This window comes from Eupeodes corollae, chromosome 3, assembly GCF_945859685.1.
Source record: "Eupeodes corollae chromosome 3, idEupCoro1.1, whole genome shotgun sequence".
Taxonomy (NCBI): domain Eukaryota; kingdom Metazoa; phylum Arthropoda; class Insecta; order Diptera; family Syrphidae; genus Eupeodes; species Eupeodes corollae.
The window spans coordinates 128,508,298-128,524,282 of record NC_079149.1 but is presented as its reverse complement, the minus strand read 5'-3'; the positions used below and the strand labels follow the sequence as shown (position 1 = coordinate 128,524,282).

General features: G+C 29.5%; 1 protein-coding gene across 3 annotated transcripts in view; it reads left to right on the top strand.

The window, feature by feature from the left end:
• LOC129949037 (tyrosine-protein kinase Btk29A) overlaps positions 1–14,855 on the top strand; it is a 247,380-nt gene extending 232,525 nt beyond the window's left edge. For all 3 annotated transcript variants that reach the window (XM_056060245.1, XM_056060246.1, XM_056060247.1), the window contains 10 exons: positions 2,301–2,437; positions 2,598–2,717; positions 5,147–5,227; positions 7,406–7,536; positions 7,822–7,950; positions 8,023–8,216; positions 8,296–8,636; positions 8,700–8,937; positions 9,007–9,140; positions 13,120–14,855. In XM_056060245.1, coding sequence (XP_055916220.1) covers positions 2,301–2,437; positions 2,598–2,717; positions 5,147–5,227; positions 7,406–7,536; positions 7,822–7,950; positions 8,023–8,216; positions 8,296–8,636; positions 8,700–8,937; positions 9,007–9,140; positions 13,120–13,218 — 1,604 coding nt within the window. In that variant the 3' untranslated portion in view covers positions 13,219–14,855. The remainder of the gene's footprint in view (positions 1–2,300; positions 2,438–2,597; positions 2,718–5,146; positions 5,228–7,405; positions 7,537–7,821; positions 7,951–8,022; positions 8,217–8,295; positions 8,637–8,699; positions 8,938–9,006; positions 9,141–13,119) is intronic.
• The last annotated feature ends 1,130 nt before the right edge of the window (positions 14,856–15,985 follow it).

The following is a 15,985-nucleotide window of genomic DNA, read 5'->3' as shown; positions in this document are numbered from 1 at the left end:
TTTTATCATTTAATGGTTGGTCAAAAATCCTGACCTTTAAAATGTTTGATATTTATTTGGATTTTCAACTTTGAGATTTTAATTTGTTCCAACTTTTTTGATACATATCAAACGTTCCTATCTGAAATAAATTACTGACTAAAATGTTTGCTAAATCGATGTTGCCGGCCAAAGCAATAAGCATTACTTTTTTGATCATTTTGAAGCACTCTTTGAAACAAAAGTAAGTTTATAAGTCATAAATAGAGAAAAGCTGAGGTTTTTTCAATGAAGATACCTCAAGAAAATCAAAATGAATACAATTTTATGTTAAGGTTAATTACGTCTATTTTTAAGTGATTGAATAGATAAAAGTTGGCATCTAGTTTTGTATGATGGAGTTTCGATGTTCCACTCAAATTTTGGAAAAGTGAATCTTGTACATTTTTTTTTGACCATTTCAATTCTTTTAGATTGAATGTTACGAGCATAAAAAGGGTTCCAGATTACACAACAGTATTCCAAGATTGGTCTTACATATGAGTTAAAAAGCGATTTGAGACTAAAAACTTCTTTAACGTCTATGCTAATGCAATTAATTTGCTTTTGTGACACTAAATTCAATATTCTTAACAAAGTTAGGCTTAGGGTCATAAACTACACCAAGATATTTCTTCTCCATTACCCTCTCTAGAACTTGATTCTCAATTTTATATTCAAAGATGATTTCAGAAAAGTTGCGGCAAAAAGAAAAACATTGACATTTAGCGACATTTAAATATAATTAGTTTTTCGTGCACCATTAGGATAATTTTGAAATATCGTCTTGTAAGAGATGATAGTCATTAATAGATTTTATGCAACGAAAAAACTTTAAGTCATCGTTGAAAAGAAGTTGACTTGAATTGAGGAAAATACTAGGTAAGTCATTTATACAAATTAGGAAAAGAAGGGGTCCAAGATGGCTTCCGTGGGGAACACCAGATAAAAGTAAAATTAGTTTTGAGATAACTTCGTCAATACAAACAAGTTGAACTCGACCCTTACGATAAGATTCCAACCATTTCAAAAGACCAATAATGCTGCCAAATAGTCAATTTTAATACTGATTCGTTAATGGCTTGAGGTGTGCCTTATCATTCAACAATGAAAAATGTAAAAACTGTTTATGAACTCCACGAACGGAATTTTATGGCATTAAGTGGATAATGTTAAATTGCAAGACTTTTCTGAACAAAAGTGTCAACAGAGTTTGATAATCTCAACTGTCAAACCAAAAACAAAAACTCATAGCAAACACCCTTTATATATATACATAAGGTGTCTCATAGTCATCGCAACAAAAGAGAATAATGGGTTCCTGAAAATTTTAAGTCCAAAAACTTATAATTTAATTTTCTCGTTTTAGATAGCTTTTCGACTTTTTGGGTTCTTTCTTTAAAAAAACTCTTAATTTTTCAAATTGAACAAGATTTTTGATTTTTAACTTTGGGACACCCTGTATAATCCACACAAACATCTACTCCTTCAAATGTTGTCTATGATGTAAAATGAAAGCTAAATTATATAAATATTGGATACCTTTCCTTTCAACGTTGCTATAATAATCAAACACAACCCGATGAATAAAAGACTAAGACAGCAATTTTAGCGACTAAGGCGTTGACAACGTCAACAACAGCTACGACTCCAAAAAAAACAAAAACTTTAAAATGTCGACAATGTGGCCGGTAAATAACAAACACTAATTTTTATAAGACAGACATCTAAAAAGAAAGAAGCAGTTTTCTGTTTTGCTGCTGCTGTGTTGCTCGTCTATGTATATCTCTCTTTTCTAGCTTAACAAAGGAGACCAGATTCACGGTCCCCATATGCATATCCACATAACCATTATCTCTAGCCCCACCAATTTTGCACTTCGACGAAGAAGACGACAGCGACGACGGCAGCAAGGTGCCAATACCGGCTGAAATTACGGTACGATCGACGCGTTGTCGGCACGGCCGGCGGCCGGCGCGGCGGCGGTGGTGGTGGTTATGTTACCCGATTGGTGAGCTGTCTCGACAGCTTATCGCCCGATTTAATCGCTTGTATATACTGGATGAGTATTCATTTTCGCATTTCGTAGCCCTCTCTTCCCAAACCATCCTCCATCACTTTGGAATTAATAATTATGACCCATATGCCATCATCGTCGTCGTCGACCATATATATATAAATAATAATAAAACAAAACAAAACACCACTAACATTTTTCTTAATAAATAATATTATTTTTTTTCTTTCTCATTCTTATTCGATTTCTTCTTGTTTCTTTATAGGCACAGGAAGTTCTCCCGCCCAGAATTCGACACGGAGCATAAGTCCAAATAATTCAACGTCCACCAGTCAATTCAGCCTGCATCATAATAGTTCGGGTAGTTTAGGTAGTTCTACGCCCACCTCATCTCATCTGCCGGTAAGTTCTCTATACATCAACAAACCATAGCCATCAGAAGACAAAAAGAAACAACAATAAAATTTATAAGAAAAAGGGTTTCTTTTGATTTTTGTTTTGTCTGTGTTCTTATATCGCTAATTGGATTATTGTTTATATTTTTCTTGTTTTTTGTTTGTAGTCATCCGTTTCAACATTTAAAACGTCAACAAGTATTGTGAACGGAAACGGTACGGTTATTTTGGATAACACAATGCCAGGTGGTATTCCGACGCCCGGTACTCCAAATTCAAAAGCTAAGGTAAGACAAAAACAAAAACAACAACACCAAAATTGTTAAAATTGAAAATTTATGTAAATCAGATAATAATTTATAACATTATTATGGAGAATGTGTAAAGGGCAAGGTTATAGACTACGGACTCTTGAATGTAAGTTAAGTATTTTAAATCAAAACAAAAGAGCTGAGTAGCGAACCTCGATTTTAAGATTTGCATAAACGATATACAAATTATTGTGGTTTTCGATTAATTAGAGGATTTCTTTTGTTATAATTTAGTTAATGGGTTGGTTTTTAGTTTATGAAAAGGTATTATTTAAAAGAAAATGTGGTAAACGCCTCTATCAGAAAATATGTATAATTATAGATTTCGAACCAAAAAAACATTCAACAACAAAATATGAATTACATAAGTTTCTATTACCAAACAAAGAAGAAGTTAAACCATAAATAGGTAATAACGCATAGCGAAGTTGTATTTAAAGAAAAATATTGTATTACAAATCTGGTGATTAGCTTTATTAATCTCTGGAAATAAATACTGAATTATTTGAGGCTAAATATAATTTGAATGCAAAACAAAACAAACAAAAAACTTTAATAGATGTATTTTTGAGCTTCCTTTCCAAACAGACAAAATTTTAAAAAAAATAGAAAGAAGATGGTCATAAATAAGATTTAAAAGCAAAGAAATAAAATAATTAATAACGAAAATAAAAGAAACATAGGATCAGTAACTTGAAACGAAAGAGCTGAGTAGCAAACGTTTGTTTTTCCTTATTCATCATAATTAGTTTTGCATAAGCGATAGCAGAATCATGAATATGTACATATGACAATTAGAACTTATTGTTAAATTATTTATGATTTATTTTATTCTAATGTAAGGATTAACAAAAAGAAGCCAAATAACACGAAATTGAAATGATAAAAGAAAAGGCAACGAAATACATATTTTTTTTTACTTCTTAAGTGTTATTTCTGAGATTTGTTTTCCATCTTTGCCGATTCGAATAAGCACAAAATTGAATTTTGAAAAGCAAAGTTTTATCAAAAGATTTATGACCCATGAAATTAGTTAACATTCTGCTTGAAAAATATTGAAAACTTAGCATTGAAGTTTCAAAAAACTTGTCTGTAATAAAATAACACATCGTGTGATAATTCTGTCCTGTGTTTTCCTTTTTTGTCACTATTTTCATGAACAATGCCACTCGACCTTCTGGAAATCAGTTTACACTTCAGTTTAATTTTGAATGTTTTGATTACTATAGATATATCTTCTTTAGTCGTACTATAAGAATGTGATGTGATGGACATTGTATTTTGTATTTTGCAATGATTCGTTGATCTTAATACATATTTTTAAATTCATAATTATTTTCCTGATACTTGTATTGTTCTCGGTTTTTAAAGGCGACTATTTTAAAGTTGTATAAACCATTTATATGTTTAAGGTTTTCGAATCACATTTCGAACGTTAGGAAAATGCTTATATATTTTCCCGTGGCATGATGGTCAGTGCGTTGGATCTTGATATTAGTTTTTTTTTCAAATTTTCTAATAAATACAAAAATAAATAAAGTTTAAATTGAAGTAAAATAGATCTTAGGGCCGAAAGGCATTAGTATTAAGTGTTCGAGTTTAACTTAGAGTGTCCGTTTGGGACCAGTAAGTTAATTGTAAGTTATATTTAATTATGCAAGTTTTATTAATTTTTGCATAGCTTTAAGATAGGTTTAAGATTGAAGTAATAAAAAAGAATTTGAAAAAAAGTGCTTTGGACTATTATTCCAGAGGTCTGAGGTTCGATCCCGGCCAATGCCATATAAAGTTTTTTTTTCAATTGTACTGCCCCTTGCAAGGAATTGACAAATTCTCCAAGAGTAATTCTCGTCATTGGAACAGCTTTCTCAAATAAGCCGTTAAGATTCTGCTTAAAACTGTAGGTCCTCTCCATTACTGACAACAATACTCGCACAGATGAGTGGTTAAGAGTTGTTACTCACTAGGACATAGATCTCAACGGGGTGTCGTGCAACCCAATTTATTTTATTAACCTTTTATATTTTCAAGTGTTAATCACATTTCGAACGTTAGGAAAATGCTTAGATATTTTCTTAACGTATTTTTAAAAGATTGAAATACTTTAACCAGATTATTAGTTAAAGTTTTGAATATCAATGAAAGGAAAGACAACACAGTTGAGTAAAGCATTTCACATTCGTGAAGTGCAGCTAAAAAAACACATCTTTACCCTTATAGAAACAATAGGTATTTTTAAAATTCAATTAAATTAACTAAGAAAACAGCTTATTTAGGAATTTATTATTTTAGTTTCTAAAAGTAAATTTCATGCCTTTTATATTTTTCTATAATTTAGTTCTGAACATTTTTTTTTAAATCCTAAAAATATCTAATTTTAATTTTCTTTTTTTATATATTTTCAGGATAACTCGCACTTTGTGAAAATCGTCGTTGCACTTTATCCTTTCAAAGCCATCGAAGGCGGTGATCTCTCCCTTGAAAAGGTAAACTAAATTTTAATCAATATTCTAAACTGTTAGAACCCTTATTTTTCCAACTTTAATTAAATGGTTAGTTCCTTATTTTAACCTACATTTTAACAATATTAAAAAGGTCCAATAGTAATTTTATTTTCGAAAAATGTCAACACTCTATGACTTTAATATTTAAGTGAATTTATTTTCAAAATAAACTTAAATTCGAATTATTTGACATTAAAAATCAATGGACTGCAATCAATTTATTAAAATCATTTGAGATTTCAGTGAATACAACCAAGCGTAAGACATCCTATGTTAACACGGTCGTGTAAGTTTTAAAGAGTTTGGCAACATAAGGCCAAGCGTTTTAAATAATGTTGAATGAGTATATTGTGCCTGTGCTCGTTTTGTGTCCGTTTTTAGTAAATTGAAGTCGATACCGTTCCTCGGTAATCATGATACTTGTTTTCAATAGTTCACAATAAATAACAACAACCTGGTCTCACCAAACTCGCAACGTGAATATTCGGATGAAGACGCGAAGTTCAAAAATGACTGGGAAGTAGTTCTTCACAAGACGCTTAACATCCCTCACCTTTAACTCATAAAGAATCCAAATGGTCTATTTTTTAACCATTTCGAACACTTTCAATCGCTTTTAAATAACCTGCCAACTCCTAATGCTAAAGCTCTTCTTGCATATGGCAAGTTTTTTCGTCCAATTCAGCGTCTCGAATATTTTTGACCTTCCTCAACGCAGACTTTTGTCAACTTCAAAATCGAAAACGATGGAACCAATAAAACCACTTTACACCTTTTTAAAAGTTGCCTTCGAATGCAAATAAAAGAAAAATTACAAAATTCACAAAACCAAAAATGTGCGTCGTCAAAACAAAAACACTAATTTGACAGAATTGTTTGCTTAGCATATGTCTTATCTTGGATAATGACGTTTTAGATCTATTGACAAACATCAGACATTTAGTTGAAAACTTAAAATCAATACAAATAAATTTAATAGAATCTCAAGCCTTTACATGAGTGCAAATGATCAAATTAAGTCTCAAATGACTACAGTAAAAAAATCGCGGAACACTAATCCTCAAATTGAAACACTTGAATTTCATCTTTACAATTGAATTAATTAGTTAATTACTTTTTAAAAATCTTCTTGCAACTTAGAAAATCGTTAAAAAAAATGAACAACTTCAAAACAAAATGTCTTACTTTTTGTCAATTTCAACGTTCCTCGGTCAGTTCTGCCCAAAAGAGAGTCAAAAAAGATAGGACTTCGTACAAATGATTGTCCGATTTGTCTGTAGAAAATTGTCACAAATGTCTAACAATTAGGAAACTTAAATTGTGCGATAATGTTGCTAGAAATGTAATTTTCAGCCATTTTCAAAGACTCAGACTTTTAAAATCGTCAAATGTCTTTTTTAACAGTGTTTATCAACGAAGCTCTTTCTAGCCAACTCCCATCTACTTAATACTTAGCAAAAAAGGAAATCCTGCAAATATTTTAAATAAATCTATAGGAGCTAGAAAACATTATATAATGTCAAACTGAGTCAGCTTAAAAAAGTCCAATGTAAACTACTGTCAAATCCTTACAAAAGATCCAGCTATCAATTTGCTAACAAAATTACAAGGCTTGGATACAAATTCTGCCAACTATTTGAAGTTTGATATTCGTTTATTGTCAGCTCATTGGCAGCTATTATTAGAGCATTGACTGACGGATCTGCCAATGTTGTAGGTTCTGATAATCCTTCGTACTTTGTATTATTTTTACCTTACTCAAAACCTTGGAATCTTCTTTGAATATCATAAAATGCCCATTGATTTCCCTTTAAAAAAATTCTACATTCTATTTTTCAAGATGCCTCATTCTATTAATCGTTTTTCCAATTATTTGCCAAAAAAATTGTAAAACTTCAACAGAAAAAACCTATAAACATCTAATAACTCCACAAATTAATTATATTTTTGATTAATCATTCAATATACCTTCTTCCTACAAAAAACACAAAGACTTTTGGTGTTTTTTTATTATTCTTTAACATAATTTGTTTGTTTCCTATAATTTGCTCATTATGCTCACTTAATTTTAATTCACACAACATAAAATGTAAGATAAGATACAAAATAAAAAATCTAAATGGCTATGTTTATTTTTATTCTCCAATGATATAATTACAGAATGCTGAATACGAGGTAATTGATGACTCTCAGGAGCATTGGTGGAAAGTCAAAGATCAGCACGGAAATGTTGGCTACATACCTAGTAATTACGTCAAGCCAAAAGCTCTTCTGGGTTTGGAACGATATGAGTAAGTTTCTTTTCTTCAAATCTAACCAAAACAAACAAACCTCAAACTAAGCCCAAATTAAGTCTTAAATAGAAATACAATTTATCTAAAAAAAGTTTCCTTGAAATACCAAAAAATAGAAATAACTATTTTGATGCGTATATTTTCAAGACTTAATTGGTTTTATTTGTATGGTTTTTAGATGTCTAATTACTTTGAAACAAGTTTTATCTTCTACCAATTTTGGTAAACTACAACAACTTGTGATTGTAATTTAATTACAATTTTTTTTTAATTTTTTTTTAGATGGTATGTCGGTGATATGTCCCGACAGCGAGCTGAATCTCTGCTTAAGCAGGGCGACAAAGAAGGCTGTTTCGTAGTTAGAAAATCATCCACAAAAGGTCTTTACACCCTATCGCTACATACCAAAGTGTAAGTATTTTATTTTTGTACTTAACAAAATATTTTGTAATTGATTTCCTATTTTAAATTTTTAAATTAAAGTCCACAATCGCATGTTAAGCACTATCATATTAAACAAAACGCACGTGGAGAATACTATCTCTCAGAGAAGCATTGCTGTGAAACAATTCCTGATCTTATCAATTATCATCGACACAATTCGGGAGGCTTAGCCTGTCGTTTAAAGTCATCGCCCTGTGATAGGCCTGTACCGCCAACTGCTGGATTGTCTCATGGTAAGTAGTTTTTATCTCTTATCTCTCAAGTCCTCAACATCTTTATTAACATTTTGAACTTTTTAATTTGCTTTTATAGATAAATGGGAAATCCATCCAGCGGAACTGGTGCTCGGTGAGGAGCTCGGCTCTGGTCAATTCGGTGTTGTGCGCCGTGGTAAATGGCGTAGTTCAATCGATACAGCTGTTAAAATGATGAAAGAGGGTACAATGTCTGAGGATGACTTCATTGAAGAAGCCAAGGTTATGACCAAATTACAACATCAAAATCTTGTCCAGCTGTATGGAGTTTGTTCGAAACATCGCCCAATTTACATTGTGACTGAATATATGAAACATGGATCCCTGCTAAATTATTTACGACGACATGAGACCACTTTGATTGGTAATATGGGTCTACTTTTGGATATGTGCATTCAGGTAATATACAAATCTTGAATGATTGATTCCTCAGTAAGAATCTATGTTTTCTATTTTTTCTAGGTGAGCAAAGGAATGGCATATCTTGAAAGACACAATTATATCCATCGAGATTTGGCTGCTCGTAATTGTCTAGTGGGCTCTGAGAATGTTGTGAAAGTTGCTGATTTTGGATTGGCACGATATGTATTGGATGATCAGTATACTAGTTCTGGCGGTACCAAGTTTCCTATTAAATGGGCACCACCAGAGGTCTTGAATTACACTCGATTTTCGTCAAAGAGTGATGTTTGGGCGTATGGTAAGGTTTTTTCTCTTTTGAATGTACTAAAACTTTAACTGATTTATTTTCCCTTTTTTAATTTTTAAGGTGTTCTTATGTGGGAAGTGTTCACATGCGGTAAAATGCCATATGGCCGCCTTAAGAATACTGAAGTTGTTGAACGTGTTCAGCGTGGAATTATTCTAGAGAAACCAAAGTCCTGTGCTAAGGAAATTTACGATGTAAGTTCAGATAACTATTTATATCTCTCCCCTTTCCCCTTTCACATATAAAAATTAAGTTTCCAGAAACTTAAATGGATTTTATTTGCTATCTCTGAACCTAAAAATACAGGGTTATCCTGGCGGTGGCAGAATCACCATTTTTGTGGTTAAGCCATCCTTTTTCGTGAATATCAGACTTTTAACTGAAAAAGAGGAAAATTGGTTTAACAGCTTAGTTTGACAGATGTCGAATTAAAGACCCATACTTTTGAAGCCGCAAAATGTATAACCCGTTACTAAAAAACGTAACGTTAAAAAAACCTAACGTTAAAAAAAACGTAATCAAATCTTAATTAATTTCTTTTTTTTAAAAAGGGGATTTTTGCTAGAAAAAAGGGGATAATATGTAAGTGAAAAATGTCCAACATTTAACAGTGTCTTTTTTCTGGAGTTTATAGAATTGACAAAAATTTTGAACAATTTAATGAAATGTTACAGTATTTTCAAGAGTTACTAAATTCAAATCAAAATAACTACAATAATTGTATACCTTAACAGATCTTTAGATTTAGGTTTGTTTGATTTGTTTTCATTTTTCACGAAATGTCTCTGTTAGTTTTGTTAAAATGTCTGTCATGTTTTCCAACTGTCAATTCTGGTAATATTTTTGGATTCCTTATACAGACATTGAGGCTGGAAAACCTTTTGAGATTATTTACTACAATGTCTTACATAGATATGTGTAGTGCTCTCATGAAACATGAAATTTTAGTACATTCACGGATCTGCCAGTGGCGCTGCTGATTTTCCGTCATTCCGAAATCTGTCAGAATTGTTTCATTATGGATGTCCATATGTCGTTCAATATTAGATAAAGAAGGTATACGGTTAACTTTTTTGGTATTTTGCGGGTAGAAAAACAAGTTAAATTTTACTCTCCGTTGCATTGAAATTCTCCTTCTCAACATTTTAAACTTCTGACAACATGAATCCTACAGTTCTGCATAAGTGTTGACAGTAAACCCTTTGACTTTTGTAATTCGGTATGTTAAAAATTGTGTTCCCATCGTAAAGTTCTTAAAATGGCAACCTATTCAAGAGCATAAATCTGAATATTTGGCTGACACAATCTTGACATTTCTGGAAAATTATTATAATTTAATAGAAGATTGTAGAAGACAAAGCTATGATAATGTGTCTAATATGTCGGGAAAATATTCTGGTTTGCAAGCAAGATTAAAGAAGAAGTGTGAATTTGCTACCTTTCTACCTTGTGCAGCACATTCTCTTAACTTAGTAAGGCTTCATGTGGCTGGTTGTGTGCAGGAGGCAACAAGTTTCTTTCAAGTGGTTCAAAAAATATACGACTTGATTCTGCTTTTACCAAGGAAAAGCTGGAATAAATTGGATGAATGTTAAGGTTCACATAGAGTTCTTAAAAGCCTTTCTGAAACAAGATGCTCTGCTCAAGCTGATGCAGTTAGCGATCTACATCATGGTTATAAGCAAATTACTGAAGCCTTGACCTCTATCTCTAGAGATCAAAAGCAAGCTCCAGGCACAAAAAGCGAAGCGCTGTGCCTGTCTAAGAAAATGTCAAAACTGTTCCAGAAATGTTTAGAATAATATTAGAAAAAAATCATAAAACCAGCAAGAGCCTTCAAAAAAACAATAACGATTGACGTTGCTGCCAATTTGCTCTGTTCACTATGTTCTTTAATAAATGATCTAAGGGAGAGTTTTGATAAATTTGAGACGTGAAAAATTCAGAATTCAGATGCTAGTTATAAAGACTTAATGCAACGAAAAATAGTACGAATTACGCGTGCCACATATTTTGATGGCCCTCCACCATCTATACAGCTAATTGGGATAGAAAAGTTTAAAATTTTTTTCCAACTATTTACGTTATTACCTTGCAAATTAAAAAAACGATCCAATGGCTATCGAGAAATCAATGCATTGTTTGGATTTTTTGGCGAATGCAATGTTTGACTTCAGTGGAGTTACAAAATTCTTGCGAACAGTTTTCAAAAAAATACCATAGAGATGTTAATGCAGAAGAACTTGAGGTAGAATGCCTGCACATCGTACCAAAAGAATTCAATAAAGAGGTAAATGAAGATCTTAATACAATATCAAAATTTTACAGTCTAATGACAGTGGATGAAATTGGGAACACATTTCCAAATATAGAAACTGCCTGTAGAATTTTTTTATCTTTGATGGTATCAAACTGCAGTGGAGAGCATTCACTTTCGAAATTGAACCGGATAATAAATGAACTTTAGAGGACAAGATAGACTAAAAGCTTGTCAATTTTATCAATTGAGAATGAATTACTGCAAGAAATTGAATTTGATGACTTAATTCATGATTTTGCAACTGACAAAGTCAGAAAAGTATGACTTTAATAATATTTTATTGTATACTTAAATTTACATATATATCTAAAAAAAAAAACAAATTAAAACAAATATAAAGAATTAAACTTAAATACACTTTAAATAATATAAAAATATTGGAAATTAACAAAAAAAATTATAAAAAATCAACTATAAAGAAAAATGTTCAACTATTGAGGGTAAATTAAAAAAAAAATATAAAATCATAAAAAAAGATCTGTTTTATGTTTTTTAAAGTAAAAATATAAAAAAAACACATTAATTTTAAAATGATTTCTTTAACCTAAAGAATAAAAACAAATATTATACCTACTTTTATTGACTCCCAGATCCTTTTGGGACCAGGGCCCGCAAAAGTATTAAGACGCCCTGGCGGCTATCCGAAAGGACAGTCGATTCAACATGTTATGGATACAATCTCTTGAATGAATAAATTAACCATTGAAAACTTTACTTGTCTGCTTTTTGTCAATAGCTGAAAGTTTTTTTTTCTATTTTTTGACAGTTATGTCAGTTTAGTTATCCAACTTTATCTGTTCAATAAGGTATCTAAAAATGTAGCCTGTTCATTCAAAACTGGATTGAACGCAACCAGAAATTTTATACGCAATTTTTCTTTCAAAGGCCTTACAATCGGTTGTAAAATCTCAAAAACAAATCAATTTTTATTTGACGTTTGAAATTTTCGGTTTTCGTTGCTAAAGAAATCTGACAGTTGCTTACATTTTCTTCTTGGTCATATAAAAGGTCCGCCACATATACATTTCTTCTAAAAACATGTTTGTTTTCAAAGCTCCGACATAGAAATGGCCTTCAACTGCAAAACTGATTTTTCACCAAATTTAGCTAAAAATAAATTTCGTTCTTCAAAATTATGTCACTGTATTATGTTTCCACCAAAATCTAATCCGAGATTTAAAGCAAGAGATTTTAAAAAAATCATGAAGTATTTCCATTCCATCAAAGAAAAGGAGATTAATTTGACGTTTGGTTGGTTGTCATATCAACCAAATTTCAGATTGAAATTGACGTTTGACAATGGGTAGGTCCCAAAACTTGTTTGGTTTGACAAATTAATGTGTTAAAAAAGATTTATTTGTAATCTTCATTTGAGAAGATTTAAGTTTATTATGATAAATCTTCGATATTTCAAGGATAATATTGAAAAAAAATCTTAATTTCGGTAAGACTGTCATCTATTGTCAGAGGACTGATCCGAAAATATTGTATGACTTGAAAGTTGATAATTTGCTTTTACACAATGTGTACCTATTTTTTAAAGGAGTACATTTTTTTAGCGCAAAAGAAAAAACAATTAAATACATTTTATTAAAAAAAAAACAAATAAAATGAATTCAAGTTGGACGCCAAGCCAAGCCTTAAATATTGATTTAATATTGATTTTAAAGAAATTTGATTTCAAAAGTCACTTAACTGAAGACAAAAATCCATATATCTTAAGAACTTTAGCTTTTTGTCATTAAAGCATCTTAAAAATTTTCAAATATATATAATTGTATTAATTCGTCTTTTTAATGTTTTGAGATAATTTGAAAAGAATTATAATTTATCTCTTCCTACTTTTTTTACAGGTAATGAAAAAATGTTGGTGTCACTGTCCCGAGGATCGTCCATCTTTCCGGGTTCTAAAAGAACAACTTGCATTAATTGCTCAAACTCTAACCGATTAAGCAGAAGCAACTCAATATGTGTTTACTAAAATTATCAAAACAACAAAAATCAACAATTTTAGTAAAAACAAAACAAAACAAAAGAATAGCGACTAAAAAAATCTCATCTATAATTAAATAAAAATAAAAAATAAAAATTAAAAAAAAAACAGAAATAAGATTATAAATATAAATATATATCTCCTCCTCATAATCATTAGAACAAATTTTAACTATTAATCGTTGTTTTTTATTTTAATTTTTTAATTTTGTATTTTATCTTTATTTTAATTTTTACTTAAAAAATAGAAATTTAAAAAAAAACATGATTTTCAAGATAAAAAATATGTATGTAATAAGAAAACCGTGAGAATTTTTAAAAAATATATTAAATATATAAAAATTATATATAAATAAACATTGATGAAAAACAAAAATAACTATAAGAGACGTACGACAAAGATAAACAAAATTTTAGATAAAATATGTAAATTTATAAAAAAACAAAATAAAAAAAATATTATTAATTATTCAAATTTGAACAAAAAATAAAAAAGTATAAAATTTAAGTTTATATTAACAAAGACAAAAACAAAAAGTAACTAAAATAAAAACATTTTATATCGGATTTTTTGTACAACCAATCAATATGCTTTTTTACAAATTTAAGAACAAAATTTAACTGAAGAAAAAATTATTATATATTATAAATGAATGGAAAATACAATTATATATATAAACATAGAAATATATATATATTATCTCATTATAAATGCATATAACTGTGTATCTAGAAGAAAAAAGTAACGCTCATAAATATTAAACAACAACAAACAAAAAAACTACATAATATTTCTTTGAAAATTAAAACAAACAAAAATAAGAAATATTTTTTAAAGCCTTAAACAAAAATATTGCTGTATATTTAGTTTAGATTTTTATGTTTAAATGTCAAAAAACAAAAAACAAAAAGCTTGCAATTTGTGCTATATATAAAATGATTTTTTAATTAATAATAAATTGGCAATAAAAATAATAATTTTAAAAATATGCCTGAATTAAAATTAAAAGAAAAAGAAACTAGTGAGAGAAGAAGGAATTATTTTAAAATAAAGATAGATTTTGTGTTTAAGAAAGAAATATACCGAAAGATAATAACTTTTTATTCTATACCTATAAATAGTATGTATGCGATTATAATTTTATGTTTTTTTGTGATTTATGTTTAGTTAATAAAATAAAAAGAAATGAAAAAAATAAAATGAATAAGATTGTGTATAAAGAAGTGAAGAACTAAAACACTTGCTTTTTTTTCAAGATGATAAATGTGTAACTCGAATATATTGTTTTATTTGAATTAAAACAATCATTTTATTTTTATATAAATAGATAATTTACAATTTGCTCAAATTTTGATTTCTTTAATAATTTTTCTTTTAATTCCTTTATTTATTTCATAATTTTTGCTTTTTGTTTGAATATTATTATTTTTTTTTCTTAAAAATGGAATGAGAATAAAAGATTGTTTTATATTTTTTTAATTTCTCAAAATGTTTCATTTTCAGTTTATTATTATTTTATTTTTGTATGAAACAATTGTACTGTGTATGGCCTTGATTTTAATGAAATATAAATATATTTTAATTGTAAACATTTTATATGATTTTGTTTTATTTCTTGATGATTTGTTTTTTATTTATTTTGAAGTTTGAAGTTTTTGTTGACAGTTGACTTTTATTAAGAACGTTGTTTTAGTTGAGTTTTACCTTAGCTTAGAAGCAGAAAATTGTAAAATTAATGGTCGGTCTTCGAAAGGTTAGTCAATTTGAATGTAAAGCGATAGTTTCGCAATTTTGTTATCCAAACAGCAAATGCATTTATAATTTTCGACACAATAGTTTTTGACTGGGATGTATATCGTTTCCGTTCTATTAAAACTCTTATACCTATTTTTAGTGTTTTAAGAATTTTATGTTTAACTTATATAAACAATTTACCAGATTTTTTTAGCATTAATTCCTTATGATTTAATAATGGACGAGCTTAGAGAGGAGACTTGTAAAAGAATGCAATCTTTTTGGCAATGCAATCATTATTGAATGCAACTTAATGATTGCATTCATTGATTTCACCTATAGTTTGGGACTTGCAAAGTTTCACCTCAAAAAGACTTAAATCGTTTTGTCTCCAATCATTTAACTGCAATCAATTGATTGCAATCATTTGAATTCATGCATTATTTGCATTCACTTAAAGTTTCTGAACTCATTTAAAGTGTTTGCATTTACTTGAAGTCTCGATGTCAGACGCCAAGAGATTAAATTTAATCTCCAAAGTTTGTAGTGAAATTTTATTTAAGAATGCAAACGAATGCAAAGACTTCAAGTGAATGTAGTCTTAGATGATAACAATCAATTGATTGCTCTAAAATTGTAGGAATTACTTTTACTAAGGTCTAATGATTGGTGATTTCAAAACTTGAACTCCCAATATTTGATGGAAATAATTGAATGCAATCTCTGTATTGAAATCATTAAAGATTGCATTCATTTATAAGCCTGTTAGGGAGTTTGGACAAATAATATATTTTGTCAATTGGATAAACTTCTCGTATCTATCCAATTTTTGCTAAAAATGGCCTAAAATAGTTTACATAGACCTGCGACGTTGTTGAAGTTACTAACTTGATTTATCAGACAGAATACTTAAGAGGTTAAAATTATTTGTAATGTGAGTTTTAGGAATAAAGACTTCAGCAGTTAAAAAACCAAAAGGCAGTTTTTGTTCA